General features: G+C 44.5%; 1 protein-coding gene across 1 annotated transcript; it reads left to right on the top strand.

Annotated features, from left to right (window-relative positions):
- Nucleotides 1–154: 154 nt before the first annotated feature.
- On the top strand, nucleotides 155–10,181 carry TFPT (TCF3 fusion partner). The gene is made up of 6 exons (XM_032237932.1): nucleotides 155–331; nucleotides 2,990–3,216; nucleotides 3,560–3,630; nucleotides 4,021–4,090; nucleotides 8,234–8,458; nucleotides 10,035–10,181. Exons 2-6 carry the CDS (start codon nucleotides 2,992–2,994, stop codon nucleotides 10,167–10,169), a joined length of 726 nt encoding a protein of 241 aa, XP_032093823.1. The 5' UTR covers nucleotides 155–331; nucleotides 2,990–2,991; the 3' UTR covers nucleotides 10,170–10,181.
- The last annotated feature ends 1,746 nt before the right edge of the window (nucleotides 10,182–11,927 follow it).

Here is an 11,927-nt window from a genome sequence, read left to right on the forward strand (position 1 = left end):
CTGCAATGCCTACTCTATGATTACGGAGTTCCGGAACCTATGGTGACGTCATCATCATCATCCCTTTTTGCGCGGCCGTCCATCGAACGTATTTATGGGAGGAACAGGATTCGTTTTACGTAAATGCGATGCGACAGACTTTTCTGTTTCTGGTCCGATCATGTGATGCTCAAGATCATCAGAGTGCGCCACCTCCTTTCCTCCAATTAAACTCCGGGCATGAAACTTCTTTGTTGCTACAGGAGTTTTGTTACGTCATCAACCAGCGTCGGGTAGTCGGTGTATTTTTCGTGGCCTCATTGGAAAAGGTGGGAGCGGCAAAGAGACGGAGGTAGGTTGGATGTCGGAAAAAGTCCATTTTTAGAAGTTAGCTTTTTGCAGCCTGGCACCGTTCTCTGGGGTTGGGCTCCTGCAATTCCCGGTCCGGAGTTGTAAAGCCGTCCCTTGGAGACCCTCTTTGTAGAAGCCTAACTTTCTTCACTTGAATGGGGTGAATGCTGGTCAGTTCACTAGAATAATTTTTACTTATTTTGTGTGATGCTAGAATTCAAACCAAGCATAATTCAACTTGGTACTCTGAATGGATTGAGATTGCATTTTCCGTTTTCCTAGCAAGTAATGACGATTGCTTGGAAATTTCCAAATAGATTAAATTTCAAATTTAGACGCCGTGGCTCAATGGCTAAGACGCTGAGCTTGTCGGTCAGAAAGGTCGGCGGTTCGAATCCCTAGCATCACCTAATGGAGTGAGCTCCCGTTTCTTGTCCCAGCTTCTGCAAACCTAGCAATTCCAAAGCATGTAAAAATGCATGTAGAAAAATAGGAATCACCTTTGGTGGGAAGGTAACAGGGTTCCATGTGACTTCGGAATATTTAGCCATGCCAATCACAAAATCACGGAGATGTCTTTAGACAGCCGTGGCTCTTCAGCTTTGAAACAGAGATGGATACCTCCCCCTAGAGTCGGGAACGACTAGCACATATATGCAAGGGGAATCTTTACCTTTACCTACTAATGGTGATTGCCTGGGAATTTTCAAATACACTAAACTCGAACAGTTTGCAAGTTGTTTATGTGGGAAGCCCCTTCCCCAGAAGAATGAAATATTTTTGGAAATATTAAAAAAGGCAGAATATTATATTTCCCTAAAGAGATAAAAATGTTTTAGAGACAGAAAGCAGCCCCCAGTCTTTCTTAATAGCCCACAGCAGATGCCAGCACTTAAGAGATAAAGAGATTACTGAAAGAGGAAGCCAACTACCTAGATGGCCCCATTCATAAGCATAGCAAATACTGCAGGCAGAAATCCATTCAAGAAAAGATATTTCAAAATGGCTTGCAGCAAGGCTTGACTGCTAACAAAAGCAGAATAATAGGATTAGAACAAGCAGCCCCTCACCCAAGATCTAGCACAGGATGAAAGCCAATTAGCTACAATAGGAATTTCCCAACACCCTTTCAGAACACAAGCCCTTCATGGCAGTTCAAACTTCAAAGTCTCAGAAACCTATAAAGATCCATCCACTCATTCAACCATCTGATAAGCTGTCCCAGCGTGGCACGACAAAACCGCGGTCCACTAAAGCGCGCCTGATTAAACCGCGTCGCTGACGTCATCAGCAGCGCGACAACAGCGACCGCGGAGAAAAAAGGGTGCTTTAAAAAGCGCTTTGAAAGCAAGCCAATTCAAGTTAAGGTAAGGGTTAGGGTTAGGTTAAGGGTTAGGTTTAGGGTTAGGTTAAGGGTTAGGTTTAGGGTTAGGTTAAGGGTTAGGTTTAGCGTTAGGTTAAGGGTTAGGTTTAGGGTTAGGTTAAGGGTTAGATTTAGGGTTAGGTTTAGCGTTAGGTTAAGGGTTAGGGTTAGGTTTAGGGTTAGGTTTAGGGGGGTTAGGTTTAGGTTTAGGGGTTAATTTTAGCGTTAGCGCTCACAGCGTGCTTTTTTCGTCGTGCTGTGATGACGTCAGGTATGCGGTTTCGTCGAGCGTGCTCTAGTCGAACGCGGTTTTGTGGTGGAGCCCTGTCCCAGAACCATAAACCCTGGTGGTTCTGTTCACCAATAAACATAATCTTTCTTTCAATCAGCCAGCCTCCATATTATTTCCAGTGTCTTGGAACCAAACTAGATTTTCCTTCCAATATTTCTTTGTTATATTGTCTGTTCTTAATATTTGTTTTCAACTTACAGGTAGTTTTTGACTTGGGACCAGAATCTTTGTTGTTAAGTGAGTGGCATCTGATTTTGCCCCCCCCCCCCTTTCTTTTGGCCTTCATTGTTAAGCAAATTACTGTAGTTCAGTGAATCACAAGGTCATTAAGCAAATCCAGATTTCCCATTGATTTTGCTTGTCAGAACCTGGCCAGGAAGGTTACAGATGATAAACACATGACTCAGATTGCTACAACCATGGGAAATATATACCAGTTGCCAAGCAACCATATTTTGATCATGTGATTGTGGGGATGCTGTGACAGTTGTAAATGCAAGGCCTGGTTGTTAATTTTTTCAATGCTATTGTAACTTCAAATTGTTAAACGAATGGTTGTAAGTCAAGAACTACCTATAGTAACCAAAGGAAAACCAGACAAACTTATATGATGAAAAAAAACAGGTCACATTTAATTGAGTAGGACTTATTTTCACAAAATATCTACAGAATTATTATATACTCTAAATAATTTGGTAAATTTCCTATAAATCACCTGTATCCTTCTGTTTTAAATTTTGGATGAAAAGGGGATTTACCTCTTAACTTCATAGATCCTTCCTTCCTTTCCTCCCTCCCCCTTTTATTTTTCTTTTCTTCTATTTCCCCTCCCCCCACAACAACTCTGTATGGTAGTTTAGATTAGGCTGACAGACAGTAACTAGTTCAGATATTTGGAAAGATGTAATGCTTTTCAAGTGAATCAATGAATTATTTTACTGTGATCAAGTTGATATAGCTGGTTAGTTTATATTTATTGCTTCCTTTTTAAATTTTTTGAACAGTCATGGCTGCTGTGAGTTTTGAAGAATTTTCAGTGCCTCCTGGTTCAGAACTGGCATTGCCTCCTCTTTTTGGTGGAAATATCTTAGAAAGTGAGTTAGAAACTGAGGTGGAATTTGCTGATGGAGGGATACCAGAAGATGAGGAAGAGGAAGATATGTTGCGGCAACAGGAGATGACTCGGCGCAAGTGTCAAGTGCTTGCCCGACGATGCAAGGAGTTAGAACAGGTACATGACTGGAGTGAATATGCTTTCTCTGTTTATTAACAATGTTTCTAACAATAATCTTGTGAAATAAGGTAAGATTTGAGAGAGAGGATTCAAGAGATCTCTTACTACATAATGCTGGATGAGGGATGAAGGCTTGAACCTAGGTCTTTTTGGCCTCAGTCCAGCATGCTATTTATGATAGTGTAATATGTGTTCAGGAAAAAGGACTATGTGGATACCATATAGAACAACAGTGAAAAATTTAAGCGACACGACTGTTAAGTAAAGACTTAGGTGGAAGAGGAAGGAGTTGTTGAGTAAGTGAAAAAAGATGACCAGCTAATATTGATCCCCATTATAGGTGAATGAGAGAATGTTAAACCGGCTCCATCAGGTCCAGAGAATAACACTGCGTCTCAAACAGGAAAGGAGGTGAGTCAGAAGATAAAGTAGGTGCAAAGTGTGTTAAATATATTCCCCTTTGTGCAGTACTACAATTTTAAAAATTAGTTGCATTTTGATATTTAGTTTAGGATGTGGAACCTGTGTTTTTCCAGATTTTGCTGAGCTGCCCTTCCCAGGATTGCCAACAATAACCTATACTGGGTGGGTCTTCTGGGAGTTGTACGTCATCAAGGTTTAAGGATAACACTGCTTCTGAACTTTGGCACATTTATACCAAAGAAATGAATTTTTAACTTCTTTCATCTAAACTATCTGTTTATATCCCATTTTTCATTTTGTGAGGCAGGATTCTGGTTAGAAAGGAACACGGTAATACAAAGGGTTGGTTTAAAATAATGTCTTTCTACTTCTCCTGAGGTTTCTCATGAGAGTTTTGGATTCCTATGGTGACGATTACAGACAAGGCCACCTTGATATTGTCTTAGAGGTAAGAAATAATTTTTGGGTCAGTAGCCATGTTAATGCTTGTTTTGTCTCCAGGAAGGAATATTATCATACATGCTAATAACATGTTTCTCCGAAAATAAGACAGGGTCTTATTTTCTTTTTGCTCACAAAATATGGCTTGGGCGTTATTATGAGGGAAGGGTTTATTGTTTTGGGGTTGCTAGGCGGCTGTTCTCTTGCGAGTGGGCTCCCAAAGAGCCAGGCACAGCCTCATGGGCGAATGGCTGTGTTGCGCTGTTGCAGCAGCGCAACACAACAGCCATGAAGTGGCCACGCTCATGAACAGCCATCTGGCAAACCCTCTTTCCAGCCTGGCGCAGCGCCATTCACTGACCTAGGAGTATTGTCAAGCCATGTGAGCGCCTGTTTGTCGCCGCCCGGCTCCTGCGGCTTGGCGCCTTCGAAATGCCAGTGAATGGCGCTCTGCATGGCTGGAGAGGGGGGGTTGCGCGAGTGGCTGTTCTGCTCTCGCTCGTGTGCCTCCCAGTCTCACGATGCCCTGGCCCAGCTCTCCCTGCAGAGCCAGTGCACCTCCACTGCCACTGCCATCCCAGCATGATTTTTTTTGGCGGCTTCCAAACCGAGTCTTCCAGCAGTGGCCGCTCTGGGCGTACTCCGTATGGTTGTATGCTCTGCCGGCAGTTGGCCCCAAACCATAGAGGCTACACCCAGAGCGGCCACTACTGGAAGACTCGGTTTGGAAGCCGCCGAAAAAAACATGCTGGGATGGCGGCGGTGGTAGCGGAGGTGCCCTGGCTCTGCAGGGAAAGCTGTACCCGGACATCGTGAGGCTGGGAGGCGCGCGAGTGGGAATGGAACAGCCGCGCGGGCAACCCCCCTCTCCAGCTTTTCAGAGCGCCATCACTGGCATTTCAAAGGCACCAAGCCACGGGAGCTGGGCTTGGCGAACAGGCGCTCATGCGGCTTGGCAATACTCCTAGGTCAGTGAATGGCCCTGTGCCCGACTGGAAGGGGGGTTTGCCGGGTGGCTGCTTGTGAGCATGGTCGCTTCATGGTTGTTGTGTTGCACTGCTGCAACAGCGCAATATAGCCATTCGTCCATGAGGCTGTTCTCAGCTCTTTGGGAGCCTGCTCGCAAGAGAGGAGCCACCCGGCAATCCCCCTCTTCAGCTGGGCACAGCACTGCTCACCAACTTAGCAGTATCCCGAAGGCACCAAGCAACGCGATCACTTTTGCCTCCCCCGGTTCCCATGGCTTGGCACCTTCGGGACACCACTAGGTTGGTGAGCAGCGCTCTGCCTGGCTGGAGATGGGGGGTTGTCCAGGGGGCTTATTTGCGGGAGAGGGCTTATATTTTTGCCCACCAGAAAAATGTGGCATGGCCTTATTATTAGGACATGTCATATTTTGGGGGAAATACGGTAGTTTATTTCATTGTGATGTGGAGGGACCCTGTCCTCTCAGCCTTCTGGAAGGTTGTAAAGTCCTAGTTCTTTCCACTAGCATTGGGCTGAGGGAGTGAGCTCAGCAACTGTGGAGCTGATACGGGGATGATATAAGCTGTACTGGGAAGTGTGATGCTTTCCCTTCTATAGTGTTTTATCTCTGTTTTTAGTAGTTGTTTGTTGTGAGCAACCGGCCATTGTTGTATACAATCTAGAGGGTCATACCGTGTTTACCTGAAAATAAGACAGGGTCTTATTTTCTTTTGACTCCTGAAATAAGCACTTGGCCTTATTTTCGGGGAAGTCTTATTATTTTTGAGGTGCAGGAGGTGGCGAGTATGGTCACCTCATGTCTGCTGCTGTGTTGCAATATTTTGGGGGGAAGGCTTATTTTCAGGGGAGGGCTTATTTTAGTGCATGCACTCAAAAGCCCAATTGGGCTTATTATCCAGGGAGGTCTTATTCTCAGGGAAACAGGGTATTATATTTCTTAAATAAATATTAATAAACTTGATTTAATTTAATCAGAATAAATGATTAATTTTGGCTATAGGAATAACTGGATCATTTAAAGACACAGCACCTACATCCATGCAATATGCTAAACCGTAAACTAGAGCAGTGTTTTTCAACTAGTGTGCCGTGACATAGTGTAAGGTGTGCCGTGGGAGAATTACTTTATATATAGTCAATATAGGCACAGAGTTAAATTTTTTTAACATTTTCTAATGGTGGTGTGCCTCGTGATTTTTTTCATGAAAAAAGTGTGCCTTTGCACAAAAAAGGTTGAAAAACACTGAACTAGAGTAACAAAACACTCCACAGCATGTAGAGTCCACATGCTGTGTCCACACAAATAAACTACCTTAAGCATTAATGGCTGATTCACAAACAGATGTGTGTGGTTTAGGGAGGGGGCAGTGATAAAATGTGTTTAACTAGTTTATAGGGTATACAAGACACAGTTAAAACTGAGTAATACAATTATGTAAAATAATAAAGCCCATAATTTAATTTTCCAAGTGAAAATGGAAATGAAATAATATATTTAATTCTTAATTGTTTAATATGGTGCCATTGGTTATAATTAATTCCCACAGTCATGTTTTCATCTGCTTCTGGAAGGCCTGAAGGTGGAGACAATTCTTGCTCCAGGAGGGAAGCTGTTCCAAAGGAGGGCTAGCTGCTACAGAGAATGCCCACCGTGGATCTCCTCTTGCTGCGTCTCCTGAGATTCTTAAAAATGTTCCCTGTTATTTGAGGGGAACAGGCAAAACCTATCAGGGAAGAACAGGGAACAGAAACAGATTTGGAGGTGGTTGTTTCCCCTCTTTGCTTTTCATGGGAACCAGATTGTGGGCCCTCTCTGAGGGGTGAATAATTTCACCCCGCAGGCTAAGAGGTGGAATGTCAGGACCATCCTTGGGAGGCAACATCAATAGCCACTCGGTCTTGTCTGGATTGAGTGCAAGCTTATTCGCTCCCATCCAGACCCTAACAGCCTCCAGGCACTGGAACATCACTTCAACTGCTTCACTGAGTTGGCATGGGGCGGACAGATACAATTGTGTATTGTCCGCATATTGGTGATATTTAATCCCATGCCGGCGTATGATTTCACCCAGCGGCTTCATGTAGATATTGAACAGGAGGGGGGACAGGACCGAACCCTGCGGCACCCCATATTTGAGGGGCCTATGGGTCGATCTCTGTCCCCCAACCAACATCAACTGCAACCTGTCCGAGAGGTAGGAGAACCACCTTAGGACGGTGCCTCCCACTCCCACCTCCCGTAACCATTGCAGAAGGATACCATGATCTATGGTATCGAAGGCCGCTGAGAGGTCAAGAAGCACTAGGATAGCAGAGCAACCTCTATCCCTGGCACGCCCAGAGATCATCGGTCAGTACGACCAAAGCAGTTTCGGTGCCGTAACCAGGCCTGAAACCCGACTGAAAGGGATCCAGATAATCTGTTTCATCCAAGGTCCGTCGGAGTTGAAAGGCCACCACCTTCTCAACAACCTTCCCCACGAATGGGAGGTTGGAGACTGGACGATAGTTGTTCAAAATGGCTGGATCCAGGGAAGGTTTCTTGAGGAGGGGTCTCACCACCGCATCCTTTAGGGGGTGCGGGAAGGATCCCTCCCGAAGAGAGGTGTTAATAATCCCCTGGAGCCAGCCACGCGTCACCTCCCTGCTGGCCGAGACCAGCCAGGAGGGACACGGATCCAGTAAACAGGTGGAGGCGCTCACCACTCCCATGGCCTTGTCCACTTCCTCAGGAGCAACAAGTTGAAACTCGCTCCATAAAATCCGATCAGGACCTTCCCCCGGCACCACTTCTGTTTACCCTCTTTTCAATTTCTTCCTTTTTATTGTTGTAAGCTGCCTAGAATAGACCCACAGCAAAGTAGGCAGCAAATAAATTTAACAAATAATACATTTTTCGCACCTCCCCGCCAACAAGTAGTATTGCAGAATTGCTCCTTTTCTGCACTTGATTTCTGCAAAAGTAGAGTTTGATAGCCAAACGCCATGAAGCTCTGAGTGCCTTTGTGTCCCCCAAATTGTATAGAAAAGAAAGGCCAAGTCTCTCTCTCTCCGCTCGCCCCCTCCCCAGCCCCCTTCCACATGCTGTAAATGCCACATGGCTACCTATTGGGGGCAAATGTGAAAGTGGGAAAATTCTAATTGCATCGCTTTCTCTATTTAGGATGAAGGAATCCAGAGTGCCGATGTTGCAACCCCTGGCAATGCAGAGAATGAGCCCTGTGGGAAGGAAACCTCCAGGTGCCTGCCTGCCCAAGAGCCAGAGAGCCTCTCCCCTAGCGAAGGCCCCATCAGCAAGAAGCGGCGGCGCCATCTGCGTGAGGAGAAGGAGGGGAGGGTACGTCGAGCAGCCCCAACATTGCTGCCCATGGAGGAATTTCCTGTGCAGGTACTGGGAAGGTTTGATGGTCTTGAAATGTAAATCGGCTGTCAGGTTTCCAAGTGATGAAACCCATTCAAAAAAGAAATATGCAAAGTCCATCTTCCAAAACAAATTTCTTTTATTTAGGTAGGCAAATCAAATTTGCAAAGTCTGTTGTAATTCCAGATCTGACACAAACCGGAATTACATCACATAGTATTGTTAAGTTAGAAACATCCCACAAAAGCCATATTCTCCAATATAATATCAATCCACATTGCCCTGCGTCTTCAAACTCCACTTTCCGTTCTCAGCAGGAGCTGCTTCTGTTCCCACAGGAAAGAAGGTCACCTAGTCAAAACAATCCACACTATCTATTCGCTCCTCCCTCCCACCTTAAGAATGTGGTGAGCCTGAAAAACCGCCCTTACATAATAAAGAAAAAGAAAAGAATAAATGAGTATAATAGAGAGCTAAAGAAAATGGCTACACATATTTCAATTTCAGACTCAACGTCAGCCTCCTGCCTATCTCCCACCCACCCACCATCTGTCCTTTGGGCTACCGTATTCCATTGCCCCCACCTGTGCACTTCCTACTGCCCTTCGACCTTCGTTGTCTTCTTCATCATGCTTCTGTCAAGATATGCCTGGCCAAGGCGGCTGCTGGCCCGTAGGGAGCCTTGTGCAGCTAGCAGCTGCCTCAAGAAAAGCCAGGTTTGATATATCCTGGCAGTGGGAGGAAGAATATGGCAAAGGTCAGCTGGGGTGGCAGACTTTAGGACAGCCAAAAAGGTGGAGATGGCGGAGGGGGAGGGGAGATAGATGGGTCGCGGAGTTGAAGCAGAGTCGAGCACAAGGCAGAAGCAGCATGAGTTCTAGCCTATTGAGCACAATCAAGACTATTGGAACTGCCACTAGTATGCAGTGTGATTGTGTGTTGTGTTGCCTAACAACTCCTTTGTTCATTGATGGAAATTCCTGTCCTAAGGACAGTTAAGATGGGACTATCTGTATTTATATACTGTAGGCTACAATAACAGACACTGTTTCTTCCCCTTCCCTCTCTTTTACCAAAGAGAATCAAGGTGGGACAATGTTCTAATACTTGTTTTTCTAGGCTTTTTCACCTTTTAAATAATGGTTACCACATATTTTCTCCAAGATTGTGTCTGTACTCCAGTCCATCAAATAATTGCATATATGCTTATTCAGAAGTCTCAGGAGTGAACATTATCTAACATGAGTTTAGATTAGAAGATATTTTTTTATTTCTTCCACTGTTATTTACAGATAGTGATGAAGATAGATAGACAAACATTAACTCACATCCCAGAAGCTGGGAAACAGTTGCATTTCTGTTTTCATTACGTTAGTAAACTTAAAAGAGCTATCAAACTTAAAAAGCTATCTTACTTGTTCTGAGTTGTGCCTGAGGGAAATCAAAATGTAGAGCTGATTGATATATTTATTAGGAACAATTAAAATGACACAAAAATACAACATGTCAAATGTGAATATACGCAACCTGGCTTCTTTTCACTGCAGAGATTAATGATTCCCGCACAATAAATGATAATAATTTTTGGGTTTTGTGGCTGCAGATAAAAGCTGAAGAAGATTTCCAGTGTGAACAGGATGATGTTCTCGGCTCTGCCTGGCAGCAATCCAGTCCCCAGGACAAGTTACTCCATTACTCAAAGTTTCCCAGCCCTGGTGTCTGTTCTGATTTTGACTGAGGCTGGCCACTCATCTAAGGAAAGCATATATACCCATGTGGCAGCTAGGCTGGCCATCAGGGTGCCCAAGAAGATGAAAATTCCTGCAAGCGTCTTCTTTCCTTAGATATTAACCAGCATCTAAGGAATAGCAGGACATCAACCCCATCTGACTCCTCAACTCTAATCCAGTGAACTGCTGGGGGTGGGGGAAGTGGTAGGAGAAGTGGCGATGGAGTTTAAGCAAGGAATCAATGTGTAAAACTTTGGAGTCAAATGTGTAAAAATATTCAGTGGATTAGCTTGAACTGAACTGAGTCCATAATGGACTCAACTTATGTCCATAAACTTTCAATGGGGAGGCCCATTTTGAGCAGAAACATTTGTATCCTTTCAAGATTGAGGAAGGACCCTTTTGAGAGGTCACTGTTCAGCCTTTCCACATTTGCCCTTCTGGTGGGTAGGGGACAAGTAGTTTTTGTGCATTAGAAAGTGCACAGAAAACAGCCATTGCTGCGTTCTACCATGTCTTTTTCTGTGGATGTTCTTGGTTGGAAAAACCACGTGTTGAGGGAAGGCTGAGTTATTTTAATCTTTCTTCAAGGTTTTTAACCGTGTCTTGATCTATGGTATCATGAGATCCAGCATGATTAAATGGCCAATTTACGTCTGTATGAAAGGAAATAATTTCTGTGCTATTGACCTGGGTATTTGTGCAAAATGTTTCATGTGTCAGTTTAAGAACCTAGCATACCTTTGCCAGTCCAAAAGAGAGAGAGAACTGGCACCCTTTTCCTGTCGTTTCCTCCTCAAAGAAACATCCAGTTTCAAGACTAGTCATAAGGATCAGGAACTCCCCCTTCCGCCACATATACCCTCAAGTTAGGAATGATATTTGAATAAATCACACTTGTGCTCTAATTGCATTTTTAGATTTCAAAGAGATGTAACTGAACAACAAGCTTATGGCTTCTACTTTGTGGCAAGATTTGAATGAGGTATTAAACCAATCAAACGTGACTGTGTGTCTACTCGTTAACAGTGCATCTTATATGGGGTGCCTCCTTTAACCAAGATCTAAGGTGTAAGGGAGCCAGTTTGGTGTAATGATTGAGGCAACAGGCTAGAAACTGGGAGGCCATGAGGTGTAGTCCTGCCCTTGGCGAGGGGGGGTCGGCAATCTTAAACACTCAAAGAGCCATTTGGATCCGTTTCCCACAGAAAAGAAAAGACCGGGAGCCACAAAACCTACCAGGGGTTGAAAAGCTCAATAAATAGTGCCGGTGGGTGTCACACATTGGCGGTTGTGACACATATTTTGAGTGACGGAGCCGCAGCAGAGGGATGAAAGCCACAGGGGTGACACTGGCGTCACTCACTCTCAGCCCTAAGAAAGAGGCCAGGGCAAACCTCTTCTCAAAAATATTGCCAAGAAAACTTCAGCGTTTTGTCCAGGCAATCACCCAGAGTCTAGGCTGATGCAAAGTGTGTTCGTGCATATGTACATTTGGGGGGGGGGGGGGGAATCCTCAGCTTGCACAAGTCAATTAAAGTAGCCAATTTTATTTTTAAATGCAGTTATTTCTTAACATTTTTCTAATTACTGAAGAGGGGAAACACTATGGTTGTAGCAATGCATTATGACACAGACTGTGTTTAAAGGGAAAATCTTAGTTTCTGTAACGAAAACTGGCAGTCATTCTGAATTGACAGACATTTTCAGCCTTAGTCAAGCCTTAAAAGCTCAGCACACTCTGTAGGGGAGGTAAGACGGAGGCA

Source organism: Thamnophis elegans, chromosome Z (genome assembly GCF_009769535.1).
Source record: "Thamnophis elegans isolate rThaEle1 chromosome Z, rThaEle1.pri, whole genome shotgun sequence".
NCBI classification, from domain to species: domain Eukaryota; kingdom Metazoa; phylum Chordata; class Lepidosauria; order Squamata; family Colubridae; genus Thamnophis; species Thamnophis elegans.